At 40.9% G+C, this 16,550-nt stretch overlaps 2 protein-coding genes across 2 annotated transcripts; one reads left to right on the top strand and one right to left on the bottom strand.

The window, feature by feature from the left end:
* The first annotated feature begins 573 nt into the window (after window positions 1–573).
* On the top strand, window positions 574–8,200 carry LOC124253365 (ATP synthase subunit alpha, mitochondrial-like). The gene is made up of 10 exons (XM_046687116.1): window positions 574–730; window positions 1,604–1,679; window positions 2,298–2,464; window positions 2,831–3,004; window positions 3,509–3,672; window positions 4,114–4,262; window positions 4,838–4,989; window positions 6,772–7,104; window positions 7,243–7,387; window positions 7,754–8,200. Exons 1-10 carry the CDS (start codon window positions 671–673, stop codon window positions 7,984–7,986), a joined length of 1,653 nt encoding a protein of 550 aa, XP_046543072.1. The 5' UTR covers window positions 574–670; the 3' UTR covers window positions 7,987–8,200.
* Window positions 8,201–12,132: 3,932 nt separating this feature from the next.
* On the bottom strand, window positions 12,133–15,152 carry LOC124253343. The gene is made up of 2 exons (XM_046687095.1): window positions 14,884–15,152; window positions 12,133–14,826 (listed from the first exon to the last, which is right to left on the bottom strand). The coding sequence occupies exon 2, from the start codon at window positions 13,000–13,002 to the stop codon at window positions 12,133–12,135; it is 870 nt and encodes a 289-aa protein (XP_046543051.1). The 5' UTR covers window positions 13,003–14,826; window positions 14,884–15,152.
* Window positions 15,153–16,550: the final 1,398 nt, after the last annotated feature.

Raw genomic sequence — 16,550 nt, 5'->3', positions numbered from 1 at the left:
ATACCCACTATAACTATATCACATTCCGTTAATTCATATTAATGTATTTAATAGTTATTACACACTAGCGAGCACTTCAGATATGTTTGTGGTAGTATTAATGACAGTGAGTGAGTTTTTGTTTTACGCCGCTTTAAATAGCAATATTCCAGCAATATCACGGCGGCGAGACTGTGTTGTGTGTATGGATTTGAAAGATATTTTGCATCACAATGTGCCTCCATCTGATCGCAAATCGTTGAAACACATTCAGGGATAACTCTCGAATAATTCATCACGGTAATTATACAGCCTACAACATCAGGCAGATATGACAAATGTACGTCTCAGTTCTGGTGTCAGTGCTGAACAGTTACTTTAAAACCTGTATATAGGTCTAATCCATCATGAGAAGGCGTATTGTACGTCTCCGTGGTGATTAAGTTTGATATGATTCACTAAGAGACTTTGTCTTCTTGATTTGACCAAATGAGTGAAACAAAGATGAGACCTATTAAACCGGACATGTAGCACCTTCTCAGGGCCTCGACTATTGCAACCATACTGCATTTTACGGCGCGGAAAGTGGGGTTCGAGGATAACCGGCGGGTGCCACGGGGAATCGCGTTCCTGTGCACGGTCTCCTGTTATTGACGGCCATTATTGGTCGGCTGAGAGAGTGACTACAGCCATGCTTTCGGCAAGACTAGCATCAGCACTAGCACGACAGCTCCCCAGAGCTGCACCTAAGGTACCAAAGTGTTCCTGTATATGCTTGCATTCATATTTTCCATGTGTTGTGTCACAGGCTGGAGAAATAACCGATTGCAGTAAGCTCTATGTGCTGATAGCAAGATCAACCCAAGGTCGCTGGATTTATATCGACATGCTTTCCCAGAACTACCGTCCAAATCGAATTAAACTGTTGCAATAACTAGGTAGACAGTCATTAATAGTAACATTGTCATTTATTTATCACCACTTCAGCGGCATTTTTATGTTTTAGATAGGTTGTCACTAAGAACAACGTGATGTAAACTTGAATTGACCTTCGTGAATAAATCTTTTTGTTTTAGGCTACTTTAAATCTTCTACATGACAAATTATCTGCGTTTGCATTGATATTGCATCGAACAATACTATGACAGTGACACAATTGGGAGTTCTCCAGACCCAGCTAGTATCAACTTGGAGAAGTGCACTTAGAAATTCGCAGCGCATGTCCTGTCAGTGCTTGATTTGTATAATGGGTGTCAAGTGGCGAGAAATCTCAAATTTGTTTCAGTACATAGATCTGTGAGGAAACACCGACTCTGAATGCATTTTTTGTGTGTTTGTAACACTTATTTTACTCCTGTCATTGAGGATGGAGCTTTTGAGATAAGTGCAGATAGTGGAGAGAATATGAAAATATACCATTTTAATTGTTACTTCTCTGGTATTAAAATGCCAGAAATGTTAATTTCATTGTTAACATGGTTAAGTATATGATAATTGGAAATGGGAGATTAATTCAGAAAGGTCAGTTCAAGAACAAAATACTGTTTTCATGCAGTCTTTCCATCACACAATCAATAAAATTAAGATACTGATGCATTAATTTGGTACAAATTATTTGTTCCAGGTGTGCAAACATGCTCTGGGGGCTGGTTTTGTTGCTGCTAGAAATGTCCACACCTCAAAACCAGCATTTGCTGCAGGTAACCAAAAAACTGAAGTGAAATACATTGTATTCATAGAGATTCAGATCTATTTAGATATTATTGTTCAAGTCAGCTTTTTATTTTTTGGGTGAAATGATCTTAGTCATTGAACTGTCATTCTGTGGAAATGGTATTACTTTTTTAATCTAAGGTTAGCCTTCCCCATACATTTCAGAAGGTGTTTGGTGCTTTTGACTTGTGATAACAGACTTGTATGTTGTAATTATTTTTGTATGGCCTGATACCAAATGAAGTTCCCTTTAACAAAAGACCCTGCACTGTTAATTCCAAAGAATTTATTTGTCAACACGTTTGTTTTTGTCTGTCTTGTCAGGTATCGAAAAAATCTTATGACTAGTGTCTTGAATTCACATTCTAGTTCCATGACGATGCTTTTCGATGCATTTTTCTGATGAATAGATGTTTATTGGTCTACAGTTGATTTACCTGCAGACTCAGTCTGATGCTTTTAGAAATTGTCTTGTAGTCATATGATTGAAATAATGCTGATATGAAGTAAATTGAATTCACTAACTCATTTGCAATACTGCCTTATACAGTAGCAAACTTATTTTATCATGACAAAACAATTCTTGACCTAGATATTGATTCCAGGAGCTGAGGTGTCTTCCATTCTTGAAGACCGTATCCTTGGTCAGTCTGCAGCTGCAGAGCTAGAAGAGACAGGCAGAGTGCTCTCAATTGGTGATGGTATTGCTCGTGTTTATGGTCTCAAAAATATTCAGGCAGAAGAGATGGTGGAATTCTCCAGTGGACTCAAGGTATAACATAATAGCTTAAAAGCTGTTTTTTTATTTTCAGATGAGGCTGTTATGATTAACTTACATATTGAGTGAATAGAACTGTATGTTTCATGAATTCAAATTGTTATTCATTATAATTAGAATAGAATTGTGATTGTGCTTTTACTTTAATTTGGGTGTTAATAATCAAAGCGAGAAGTGTGAAATCCAAGACAGACAGGGGTTTGGGTCGTGGGTTTAAAACCAAACAAAAATTATTACGATGTAAAGGCTAGAATGGACAAGGTGGCTTGTGTTATATTTCATACATAAATCTACGTCATTTGTACTTGTAGCAGAATAAAAAAGAATTGTATCTAATGCTGCAATTTTCATGTATTTCAGGGTATGGCCTTGAACTTGGAGCCTGACAATGTTGGTGTTGTAGTGTTTGGTAATGACAAGCTTATCAAAGAGGGTGACATTGTGAAGAGAACAGGAGCCATTGTAGATGTCCCAATTGGAGCAGAGCTGCTTGGCAGAGTTGTTGATGCCCTGGGAAATGCCATTGATGGAAAAGTGAGAAATTGTCTTTGATACTTGTGATACTTACTTTATCATTTGGGTATCGGAGATTGGTTCAAATACATTGTAGTTTGAAGAGCGATATTATAATTTATATAGAGCTAGAAATATGGAGGATCTGCCATGTACAGTTTCCATTACAACTATTACGAGTCTTTATTGTAAATGCATACTTCAGGAAATTACTTGCATCAAGCAAACTGCAATGTTCTTGTGATACCTTAGTGACAGTCAGTTTTAGAGGGGTGAGGTTAACTTGAGGCGAAAGTATGTCAAGAACACAGATTAATCATACACTGAGATACCTTGATGTCCTGAACACAATCGCAATCTTGCGAACCATTTGTTTTGATTTTGTATCTTTTTAGCCAAGTATTTGACCATGGCCCGGTATCTTTTGTTGTGGATTGCAGTAGCCATTTTGTGTTTGCTACTTTAGAACATGTTCGGTAGTGTTGAATGTCATGGTTGTTGAAAAGAATGTCAATTTTCTTTTAGGGAGCAATCCCTGGTAAGAGGGCTCGAGTGGGAGTGAAGGCTCCTGGTATCATTCCACGTACATCTGTGAAAGAGCCTATGCAGACAGGTATCAAGGCTGTAGACAGTCTTGTACCCATTGGCAGAGGACAGCGAGAACTCATCATTGGTGACAGACAGACAGGGTCAGTTACAAATCTAAACCATACCATATGGTTACAGTCCTTGAAATTCCAGATCAGGCTGAAACTAGTTGTGGAAATTCACAATCTGGGTGGTGGGGTAGCCTAGTGGTTAAAGCATTCGCTCGTCACGACAAAGGTCCAGGTTCGATTCCCCACATGGGTACAATGTGTAAAGCCCATTTCTGTAATATTAAAGCATGGTGTATAATCAGAGCAATTTGGATCGAATTGTAGGGTTATTGCAGGATAACAACTTATTAAAACTACTTAGATCTAAGTTGAGCATAGTCAGTCAGTTACAATACATCTGAGACAATCATAATCAACAAGGAAGATAGGTATAACATGTAACAAGAGGTTGTAAATGAACCAGTTACAAATTGGCAAACATATTGAATTTCTTTACAAGTTAATATTACTATCTGATGTCTGTATTTTCAGTAAAACAGCCATTGCCGTTGATACCATCATCAACCAGAAGCGATTTAATGATGGTTCAGATGAAAAAGCCAAACTGTACTGTATCTATGTTGCCATTGGACAGAAGAGATCCACTGTTGCTCAGCTCGTCAAAAGGCTTACAGATGCTGGTATGTAAGAATTTCAGGAACAGACAGACAAGTTCCTTAGACTTCTCGTTTCAGCAGCAAAGATATGTATGTCAGTTTACAACAAGTGCTCAGCAGTCTTAACAAACCATATTTCTTAAAGGTAACATTATTGGAAACACTGAACAGCATATAGGAATGATGATTAGCTGGTTAAAGCATTTCCATGACCCCTAATCCCTGGGTTTGATTCCCAACATAGGTACAATGTATGTCAATTTGTGGTCTACCCTATGATATTGCAATTGCTAAAAGGGGGGATAGAAATATTTTCATGTTAAGGCCTATGAAATCATGATGAAGTAGTTTCAGTAGCATGATGTATTGACCAAAAGACATTTTTACTGTCAAGATTCTCATTTGATGAAATGGAAAAAAATATATCTGATGTCAAGCTTTGATAGATGTAACTACGCTGATGTACAATCAAAGTCAGTCATTGTAAATTTTGGACAGAAATTTGCATTGAAGAGTCCTAATTTAGAGTTGGCATTATTTTTTTAAGTGAATTTTTTTGAGGTTAGTAGTACTTATATTTTACTCCTTCAACATCTCAGATGCCATGAAGTACACCATTGTTGTGAGCGCCACAGCCTCTGATGCTGCTCCCCTGCAGTACCTGGCTCCATATTCAGGCTGTGCCATGGGAGAATACTTCAGAGATAATGGCATGCACGCCCTCATCATCTATGACGACTTGTCAAAACAGGTGAACTAGCATTTATGATTACCCAGAATTTATTATATCTAGTTTGGTTTCTTAGTTATTTAAACTAGGCTTTTATTGCCTATCATTCCAGTTCATTGGAATTTTGGAAATTTCGTTGCACTATTTTGTTATTCTGCTGAGTTATTGTGCCATGAAAATATTGTGTGGTCAATAACTCAACTTCGTAAATGACATTGAAACAGTCCCAAGCATACTAGATTCGATATTAACTCTGCCTTGGCTCAGCAAGATAGGGGAATGAACTGGAGTTGTTCAGTTAGAATTCTTTTGTACCATTTTGCATGTTTGAGCAAACTACACAAAGGTCCCTTCAGAGCAGTATTTACAAGGAATGTCACATTTAAACTCACAATCTGATACAGATCATGATCAGGGTGTTACAAGACTTGAAAATTGGGAGTTGTGACTCGGTAATTTGTTTTTGTAGTCATTTTCTAAATTTGTGAATCAGGAAAAAAATATTACCATAATTTCAAAGTACTGCAAGGGCTGTTAAAGCATATTTTGTGATATTGTTTTAACTGGTAAATTCTTTTAACTTATAGCATTTTGTTGTGCACTTTACAGTCAGAAAACATAAATTGCTTAAAGGTCACATGCAACGTAAAACACAACTTTGCAGATTCTGATACCTTTCGGTATGGACTTACCAAAACAAAGCGTCAAAAATGCAAGTTCAACTTATAAAGTTGAAAAATAACGCGATGAAAAAAAACGCGCGAAATCGGAGTTCAAACGTTTCACTCATTTTCCCCAGACTTTTCTGGGGAATACGGGTTTCAACAGCTGGGCTGCGCTCATAGCACGTGCGCAGTGAAATAGGTTCGCGCAACTTGGAAGCGGGCTGTCTGGTGAATACTCGGTGAAGGCTTTGGTGTGAGATATTTTCATAATGTTTTGTTGATATCTCACAGGCGCGAGCTTTTTATATGTTATGACAGTAAATAAACTGTTTATATAATTCCATTTGTCTATTTCACCACACGTTCTTCTTACCGAGTCATTTTCTCAGTTCGATACTTAAAAGCAATGTCATTATTTAGCGTTGACACAATTTCTAACTGTGATATAGATATGCCGTTGTCACAGACAAAACTCAATGTCTTGTTTTATTGACACCTGTGTGTCTGCCTGCCTGTCTGCTAATGACAATATTCAATACACAACTGCGATCACTGACCACATGCAATTTGAACTTAACACCAATCAGGCTATACACCATAAACAAAACGCATTGATTTATGGCCCGAGTTCGGTCTCTGTCACATTATGTAATTACACAGACAGGCAGGTGTGATACTTGAACACATGACATGTTATGATGTCTGTTGATTGCAAAATGTTATACACAAAAAATGAGCATGTATTTACAAAACCCAACATCTCTATATATACACACACAATGAGCCGTGAAGGCGGCATCTGCTAATGAACCAGCCGTTACACTTGAGTGCACACCCACCCGCTCTGACTGGGTTCGGTATCCCGGCTGCTTCGTTTCGAGTGAGGTAAACCGCAGTACAAAATATTGCACTTTTGATTTGCGATTATACGCTTATAATTTTGTTTATTTGTTTTTTCATAATCAGCAATGCATATTATATGTCATGAAGAAGTGATAATTGTGTTTTAATTATGTTTGATTTTTTGGTTGCATGTGACCTTTAATTTATTTAGTGGAGCTACTTGGATTCAAGGTACACATATTTGTAAAGAAATAATGCGTCCACTATGACTTATTTATCAACTTTCTATCTCCAGGCCGTTGCCTACCGTCAGATGTCATTGCTTCTGCGACGTCCCCCTGGTCGTGAGGCCTACCCAGGTGATGTCTTCTACCTTCACTCGCGTCTTCTGGAGAGAGCAGCCAAAATGAATGATGACCATCAGGGTGGCTCCCTCACTGCTCTGCCTGTTATTGAAACCCAGGCCGGAGATGTGTCAGCCTACATCCCCACAAATGTAATCTCCATCACAGACGGACAGATCTTCTTGGAGACTGAGCTCTTCTACAAGGGTATCCGTCCCGCCATCAATGTAGGTCTGTCTGTCAGCAGAGTAGGATCTGCTGCTCAGACCAGAGCCATGAAACAGGTAACCACATCACCACTATTATTGTATTTTGTTATTCGTGGTCATTACTCTAAATATGTATTCTTTGTGTGATAGATGATAGTTTGTTGCCTGTCAGTGAAGAGCTTTTGTGAACTAATCCTTGTTTTCTTATAACAGGTGGCTGGTTCCATGAAGTTGGAATTGGCCCAGTACCGTGAGGTTGCAGCTTTCGCCCAGTTCGGTTCTGATTTGGACCAGGCCACACAGAACCTGCTCAACAGGGGTGTTCGTCTCACCGAGCTGTTGAAACAGGGACAGTATGGTAAGTGAACATTTCCAAAAGAGTGGCAAAAATAAGTCACTTAAAGAAATTTAGCTGGTATGAATTCAGTCAGGAACTTGAAAATGGCATTTATGTTTGCTGAAGCTTTCATATTCAAACAGCGTTAACTTGTTAACAAATTACAGTAGAGACAGGTTTTGGAAGGCTGTTTTTATGCCAGGTCAAGATATTGCAATCATGGCTAAGTCGATCCCATCCTATAGGGACTATTTTATGCAAATGAGTGAACAATTTGATAGCCGACACTAAGAAACGGAAATATTTTTTTTAAAGATGCTTTATGGAAATAGCAGTCACTTGCCTTATTTTATGTTTTGGGTGTAACAAGTGGTTGTCCTATTGCAGTGCCAATGGCCATTGAGGAACAAGTTGCAGTCATCTATGCTGGAGTAAGAGGTCATCTTGATAAAGTAGATCCATCAAAAATCACTGTTTTCGAAGCTGAATTTTTGCAACATCTGAAGAGCAGCCATCAGGACTTGCTGAAGACCATTGCCACAGATGGAAAAATCACAGACCAGGCAGACGAAAAACTGAAATCAATTGTGACAAGTTTCATAGCTGGGTTCCAGTCTTAATTGTGCTTGTTGCTAGGACTATCATTCATTGTTTGACCAGTGTATATTAGATACTACCAATTATCTATTGGAGTACCCTGAGAGTGTGTCAGAGGCAAGACCAAGACTTAACCAAGGTGTCTATGTATAAGCCTTAAAAAACAAAGTGAAGTATGTACAGAAGTTGAAATTCAATTGCATTTGCATTTTTTGAAAAATAAATGCAAAGATACCATTAGTGTCTTCTGTTTTGAGTTCTGATATATATATTCGATCTTCTGCACCACGGCCATTAATGTATGTCTGCCTGTTCCATGGTTACCAGTTTTCATGACAACCTTGAGTATCTTCTGACTCGTGAATGCTGACAGTCAGTAGCCAATAAATATGGTGTGATCACAACAGTGGACCCGTCAATCAAAGCAGGAGGCCAGAAGAATGACATGTTAGACTTGACTGAACCAGAATGGGATTTCTCTTGACTAATAAGAATTCTGACAGTCTGAGGTAATGAAAGAAGTCAGCTTTTGTCGGCTTCAGTTTTAAAAATTCATTTGGACATGAATGCAATAACACAGGATCAGTATACAGGAAATGAATGAACCTTATGAAAATGTAATTATTTCCTTACATGGTAAACAGCTGAAATATAAACCAGAAATTTTGCATGCATCTCACCACTAATGATGAATTTGATATATACTAGGCACATAAAGAAACTGTATATACAAAAATTTAAAATCTACATTTATCAAACCTGTGTAGACACATAAGGATTTAACCTCAGAGATTAGTGACATGTATCCAACATGCATGCACGTTCCGTGACGTCAGTGGGTTCGTCCTTGAGACGTGCAATACGTTGTTGCACGTGCATTCCGAGAAACAGAGCAAATGAATGCTACACAATACTGTCACTTTGGAAAGCTCAACCCCTGCCCTTGCGATCGTTCAAAAAATTCAACGGCTATTGAAACGCATAGCATGCCAAGGCTAGTTGGCCATTGGAATGCCACCGGAACACCATTTCTGCACTGGTGAGACGCTACCAGAACACAAATGACGTCATCGATTGGCCACGTTCTGGACATCCACGTGTAACAACGCCAAGACAGGACATATGGATAAGGGTGACCCATCTTCGCCACAGGTTTCAGACTGCAGTGATGACTGCCCGAACCATCCCAGGACTTCACCGTATCCACCCCAACACAGTCCGACAACGTTTACGTCATCACGGGATCAGACCATGACGTCCCGCCATACGGCCTGACACAACGTCATCGACAAGCTCGCCTAATGTGGTGCCAAAATCATGTCCGCAGACCCTTGTTTTGGTGGAGAAATGTTGTTTTTACAGATGAGTCCAGGTTTAACATTTCCCATAGTGATGGACGTCAACGTGCCTATAGACGAGTGGGAGAACGTAATGCACAGGCCTGTGTCTTGGAGAGGAATCGCTTTGGTGGTGGTTCCATGATGATTTGGGGTGGAATAACAGCACGCCAAAGAACTCCTTTGGTGATTGTTCAGGGCAACTTAACTGGTGTGGGCTACAGGGATCAGATTCTTCGACCTGTGGCAATTCCTTTTCTGCAACATCATGTCCCTGGGTTAACATTCCAACAGGACAATGCCCGCCAAGGCAAGGGTTGCTATGGATTTCTTGCAACACCACAACGTTGACTTACTGCCTTAGCCTGCAAATTCACCGGATCTCTCCCCGATAGAGCATGTTGGGGACGAGATGGATCGACGTCTACGCCGTCTTCCTCATCCGCCAGATAACGTCCTTGAGAGAATCTGGCGTGACATCCCACAAGCCTTCCTTGCACGTTTGATAGGCTCTATGCGTCGTCGATGCACTGCTGTTCTCAATGCCGATGGTGGGCATACCCGTTATTGAGCTTGTGACATGGTTGTTTGACCCCTGTCCCGCTTGTGCACTCGTGACGTCATTGTGATGGACTTTTCAATTGAAATTCTCCCGACTTATTATGGTCTCATGATCCCTCCATTAAAGTTTATATGTACCTTTGACATTGTTATTGTACTTATCAACTGGGATAATATTTTGACAATGCACAGTTTCTTTATGTGGCTAGTATATAATATGGTTTCACAGTTTCAGTAATACAACACTGCAGACCTATTTTGGTCCATACTCTGCCATTATTGTTCAAAATTAATGACATCTTTTTGTGAGGTTTTAACATTTGACCTTAATACTTGTACCATTCCAAAATTCCCTCCACATAAAAAAATCACAAGATTACTGGACTTGAAAGTTGATGGGTTCCCACCAGTGATGATGTTCAGGGTTCGAATCAAGTATTGAGAAGCCTTGTCAGCGTCATTAATAGGCAATGTATGGCTTTAAAGGCATTTTGAAGTTAGATGAACATGAATGACACATTTTTATGGGTAACAACTTGTGTGTATTTTTTTTTATACGTGTTCTCCATAAAAACGTCATGCATTCATAATTAATACTTCAGCACAACATGCAGAATTGGGGAGGCGGACATTACAGTGTGATCAGAATCTTAAATGCAGTTCTTTAATGCAGTTCTGGGGCGGTGGGGTAGCCTAGTGGTTAAAGCGTTGGCTCGTCACGCCGAAGACCCGGGTTCGATTCCCCACATGGGCACAATGTGTTAAGCCCATTTCTGGTGTCCCCTGCCGTGATATTGCTGGAATATTGCTAAAAGCGGCGTAAAACCAAACTCAGTCAGTCAGTTTAATGCAGTTCTAGGAGATTCCATCTCTGATGTCACACACTCGCCAGCTCTAAACATCCTGAAGTTTCAGAAAGCTAATCAGTAAATCTCGTTGAATGTTTTTGAAGTTCTATGACCATGATTTGGTCAAGACATAATTCTGCATGCCACATAAAGTACTGGACAAGTAACATGTCAAACTTGGAGGTTGATCCCAGAGTTCATGGTTTTTATGCTTTGATTAATTCTGCAGTCAGCCTCATCATACACAGATGGAATTAACTACAAGGAGAGATGTTTCACACAGAATCACATCTCATGATCTGCAACATGGGAGAGAAATGAAATCTTGATAAAGGACAAAACTGTTACAAATTGTTTTCTGACATCTTTATTTCACACAGCCACATAGCACTTATTGCACCAACACACCTTTACATAGGCCTTCTATTTGTTTCAATACTGATACATCAAACCCTTCCTGTTGCAATGCTGTCACTCTGGCCCATCACTACGTTTGTTGCAATCCAGTTTTAAACACTGGGATCACTTATGACCAGCCAGGTATAGCAAGTTAGCATACTTGATCAATAATGGCATATTTGTCAAGTAACTTCCAGTATTTTCTCATCATCCAATATTTTCATACATTATAAGATGCAATTGTGAGTTAAACTGACAGACTGGCACTAATGCCTTTCAATCCAAAGAGGATAACATCAATCAACTTGCTGCACAAGATGCATAGTTCGCTCTCTTGCTGTAAGACACCTCAAATCTTAAACACTGTCAGTGGCTGCACTGATTGGATAAACGCTATTTCTTACACTTCAAAAATGTTTTTCAAGCTATCCAAAGTGATCCCATTTTCCAGACACACCAAGCAACTAGTTTAGTATGAAAAATCGATATGGCACGTTGATAAAAATGATGATAATAAAAGGCTAATAGAGCAGAGATGTGTTCTTTTAGGACAGAAATTTATCCTGCCCATCAGTCATTGGAGTGAATTGCAAAGACTAAGAATAGTAATGAAGTACAGTATGTCAGCTTGAGGACACTAAACAAGGATCATATTTCGGCTAAATACGGGATATGAACCCACAATACTGGCAACCACAAGTGACACAACCAACTGAGACACCTTTCACAACAGGGTGAACCCTTCAAGACACTGCAGGTATTGGCCAGGAGGCAGGCCTTCAAGACACTGCTGATATTGGCCAGAAGGCAGGCCTTCAAGACACTGCAGGTATTGGCCAGAAGGCAGGCCTTCAAGACACTGCAGGTATTGGCCAGAAGGCAGGCCTTCAAGACAGTGCAGGTATTGGCCAGAAGGCAGGCCTTCAAGACAGTGCAGGTATTGGCCAGAAGGCAGGCCTTCAAGACACTGCAGGTATTGGCCAGAAGGCAGGCCTTCAAGACACTGCTGCCAGAAGGCAGGCCTTCAAGACACTTGGATATTGGCCAGAAGGCAGGCCTTCAAGACACTGCTGATATTGGCCAGAAGGCAGGCCTTCAGGACACTGCAGATATTGGCCAGAAGGCAGGCCTTCAAGACAGTGCAGGTATTGGCCAGCCAGAGGCAGGCCTTCAAGACACTGCAGATATTGGCCAGAAGGCAGGCCTTCAAGACACTGCAGATATTGGCCAGAAGGCAGGCCTTCAAGACACTGCAGATATTGGCCAGAAGGCAGGCCTTCAAGACACTGCAGGTATTGGCCAGAAGGCAGGCCTTCAAGACACTGCAGATATTGGCCAGAAGGCAGGCCTTCAAGGCACTGCAGATATTGGCCAGAGGGCAGGCCTTCAAGACACTGCAGATATTGGCCAGAAGGCAGGCCTTCAAGACAGTGCAGGTATTGGCCAGAAGGCAGGCCTTCAAGACACTGCTGATATTGGCCAGAAGGCAGGCCTTCAAGACACTGCAGGTATTGGCCAGAAGGCAGGCCTTCAAGACACTGCAGATATTGGCCAGAAGGCAGGCCTTCAAGGCACTGCAGATATTGGCCAGAAGGCAGGCCTTCAAGGCACTGCAGATATTGGCCAGAGGGCAGGCCTTCAAGACACTGCTGATATTGGCCAGAAGGCAGGCCTTCAAGACACTGCAGGTATTGGCCAGAAGGCAGGCCTTCAAGACACTGCAGGTATTGGCCAGAAGGCAGGCCTTCAAGACACTGCTGATATTGGCCAGAAGGCAGGCCTTCAAGACACTGCAGGTATTGGCCAGAAGGCAGGCCTTCAAGACACTGCAGATATTGGCCAGAAGGCAGGCCTTCAAGGCACTGCAGATATTGGCCAGAGGGCTGGCATGCATACAAAGAAATAGGCAGTTCCTGGAGCCTGAATTTGCAAAGTGACTCTGGATTACAACTGTTGTAAGTATCAGAGCTGTGGCAGTAATGCTGAGTAAAATGCGTAAGATGAGTGGAAATGCCTCCAAATATTAACACACACAGTGAATTGATCAGTCAGCAAGGTTTCATAAAGTATGGCTACAATAACAATCCTCTCAGAGCTTCAGTGATTTACAAAACACCCAAGAAGTAATTTGACAATGTTGAAAGTTTTCTATTTTTAAGTTGTTATTGCTAAAGTTGTTCAATATTGCTCTCAATAGGACTTGTACAAATGTCATTTCGTGTTTAACATCTTCCTGATTTGGTTGCCCAACCATAAGAACTCACAAGCATTACATGTCGTGACTGTATTGTACAGAATGCTTCATGAAAAAGAAAAATACAGCCAAGGCTTTTAAGCTCACTTGACTTTTGAAGTTACAATTTTTATGTCCATGAAATAAGAAACAGAGTAAGTTGGCCAAATCTGCAGTCTGCTGTTGTTCCTGGCAGTGAAATAACTCATCATGGTTTGGCCATCTATTCCCTTTTATCCTTATTCGTTTGAAATATCTGTATTCATTATTTCCTGCATATGGGAAGATGCTCCGCCAAACTGCCAATTACTAAGGTACAAATCAAGTATTTGCACGTAAAACAACGGATCCAAAATATGCTCTGGTGATTACCAAGTATCCGTTCTTCGTTAAGCAGTCAAAGGTGGGTGGCAGACTGAAGTGCCAGTTTCCTTTTCATCTTCAAATTCCTCAGGACGACAATCCCTTTACAAAGGCATTTGTTGTTACTGATCATGGGTGTAAGCAACACAGCACAGGCCATGCAGACAGTGCATGTTTGTTTTGGCTTCTCCTTAGACCATCAGAGGGAGGCCTTTCTCCCCATGCAGACAGTGCATGTTTGTTTTGGCTTCTCCTTAGACCGTTCTCCCCATGCAGACAGTGCATGTTTGTTTTGGCTTCTCCTTAGACCTCCAAGCCTTTCTCCCCATGCAGACAGTGCATGTTTGTTTTGGCTTCTCCTTAGACCATCAGAGGGAGGCCTTTCTCCCCATGTTGACAGTGCATGTTTGTTTTGGCTTCTCCTTGGACCATCAGAGGGAGGCCTTTCTCCCCCTGCAGACAGTGCATGTTTGTTTTGGCTTCTCCTTGGACCATCAGAAGGACGCCTTTCTCCCCATGCAGACAGTGCATGTTTGTTTTGGCTTCTCCTTAGACCATCAGAGGGAGGCCTTTCTCCCCATGCAGACAGTGCATGTTTGTTTTGGCTTCTCCTTAGACCATCAGAGGGAGGCCTTTCTCCCCATGCAGACAGTGCATGTTTGTTTTGGCTTCTCCTTGGACCATCAGAGGGAGGCCTTTCTCCCCATGCAGACAGTGCATGTTTGTTTTGGCTTCTCCTTGGACCATCAGAGGGAGGCCTTTCTCCCCATGTTGACAGTGCATATTTGTTTTGGCTTCTCCTTAGACCATCAGAGGGAGGCCTTTCTCCCCATGCAGACAGTGCATGTTTGTTTTGGCTTCTCCTTAGACCATCAGAGGGAGGCCTTTCTCCCCATGCAGACAGTGCATGTTTGTTTTGGCTTCTCCTTGGACCATCAGAGGGAGGCCTTTCTCCCCATGCTGACAGTGCATATTTGTTTTGGCTTCTCCTTAGACCATCAGAGGGAGGCCTTTCTCCCCATGCAGACAGTGCATGTTTGTTTTGGCTTCTCCTTAGACCATCAGAGGGAGGCCTTTCTCCCTATGCAGACAGTGCATGTTTGTTTTGGCTTCTCCTTAGACCTTCAGGCCTTTCTCCCCATGCAGACAGTGCATGTTTGTTTTGGCTTCTCCTTAGACCATCAGAGGGAGGCCTTTCTCCCCATGCTGACAGTGCATATTTGTTTTGGCTTCTCCTTGGACCATCAGTTCTTTCTCCCCATGCAGACAGTGCATGTTTGTTTTGGCTTCTCCTTGGACCATCAGAGGGAGGCCTTTCTCCCCATGCAGACAGTGCATGTTTGTTTTGGCTTCTCCTTGGACCATCAGAGGGAGGCCTTTCTCCCCATGCAGACAGTCCATGTTTGTTTTGGCTTCTCCTTAGACCTTCAGAGGGAGGCCTTTCTCCCCATGCAGACAGTGCATGTTTGTTTTGGCTTCTTATTAACACATTATCCTGACATCTCCCAACCACCTCCACCCAGAGAAACTAACACAGGTATACAGTGTGCATCATTACATACTCCATCCTCAGTTTTAGCAGTGTGTTATATCTCCATTCTATTAGGATAAATACCTTTGGAGTCTGACTAAAAATATGTGACGTTAAAAAAAGAGGTCCAGAATGTAGCAACAATATTCTGGAGTAAAGTGGATGAACAAAACAACAACAAAATGGAGAGAAGTGTAAATATTGAAACATAATGTAGTGGTTAAAACCAGTCCACAGAGATTTGTGAATAGACCTTTTCTGTAACAATTACAGGACTCATACACCCTGTTTCTGAAATGCCTCTGAAATGTGAGAGTTAATTTCCTGCACCAATGACAGTGAAAGAAGTGAAGAGGTTGATAAATAGCGTATTAACAGGTGAACCTTGCAAAACAAGATAAACTCAACAAGTCAATGACATTGTGTTGACATATGAGGTTTGGCAGATTTGTAAAAGATTCACAAACCAAAGCACAAGAACAACAGCAGTAAATGAGGTAACACAAAAGTATTTCTAAACATTTACAAGTTACACATGACAGTGTAGGTATAATTATGAATAAATACGAACTCAGTAACACACAAACACAAAATAAATATCGTTCACATGCAGGGCAGTAACAGAAAAACATGTCACTTCACATAAATAAATATTCCATAAATAACCATATTTGTTCTTTGGATAAAATGAGAATATGATGACAATATAATCATTAAATATGTTATTTGAGGAAAAGATGAGATAGTGAGAAAGCAAGAGCAAAATCTCAAATAGAGCATAAACCAGGAACTAATAAGAGGTTCAACTGTTTCAGTATTTCATTTCTATCACACCAGATCACCTTGGTTTGGGAGGAAAGCTACTGATGTAGGTCATTAAATGTTTATAACTTTGGTGAAAGCAAGGTTTAATATCACTTTGAACACTATTATTTTTAGTTATATGACCAGCTGGTGGTCAACCATCCGAACAGCTTGGGCTGGTTGTGACCATTGAATCCCCTTGTTATCTGTTGTGGTATAACTTTTGGGTTACCTCCCTTTATACTTAGACCAATCTGTACCTAATAAACATGCTATATCTCCCCTTATCCTGGTATCCAAAGTTTTCATAGCGATGCATTTAAGCAGCGTTTAATATTCTCGCCTGCCTGACCGTCCGGAACAGTCTATTTTCATCTCGGACGGTCAAATTTCAAAAGTAGCCTGTCCGGTAGTCCGGTTGATATTTCTCTGATCTGAAAATGCAACAGATTTCTAGTTTGTAAACCAGGCCATGTACCTTAGCCTTAATGTTACATACATGCAGTAATGT

Source organism: Haliotis rubra, unplaced genomic scaffold (genome assembly GCF_003918875.1).
Source record: "Haliotis rubra isolate DU_JTF1 unplaced genomic scaffold, ASM391887v1 Scf54, whole genome shotgun sequence".
Classification (NCBI taxonomy): domain Eukaryota; kingdom Metazoa; phylum Mollusca; class Gastropoda; order Lepetellida; family Haliotidae; genus Haliotis; species Haliotis rubra.
Note: the sequence above shows the minus strand (reverse complement) of the source record. Positions and strands in the feature narration are given on the sequence as shown.

Bases quoted from the DNA above. Each gene is read 5' to 3' on its own strand.
- LOC124253365 (XM_046687116.1), top strand. From the start codon at position 671: ATGCTTTCGGCAAGACTAGCATCAGCACTAGCACGACAGCTCCCCAGA. The intron at 731-1,603 runs GTACCAAAGTGT...TATTTGTTCCAG, and splicing joins TCCCCAGAGCTGCACCTAAG to GTGTGCAAACATGCTCTGGG. The intron at 7,388-7,753 runs GTAAGTGAACAT...GTCCTATTGCAG, and splicing joins GTTGAAACAGGGACAGTATG to TGCCAATGGCCATTGAGGAA.
- LOC124253343 (XM_046687095.1), bottom strand. From the start codon at position 13,002: ATGCATGCCAGCCCTCTGGCCAATATCTGCAGTGCCTTGAAGGCCTGC.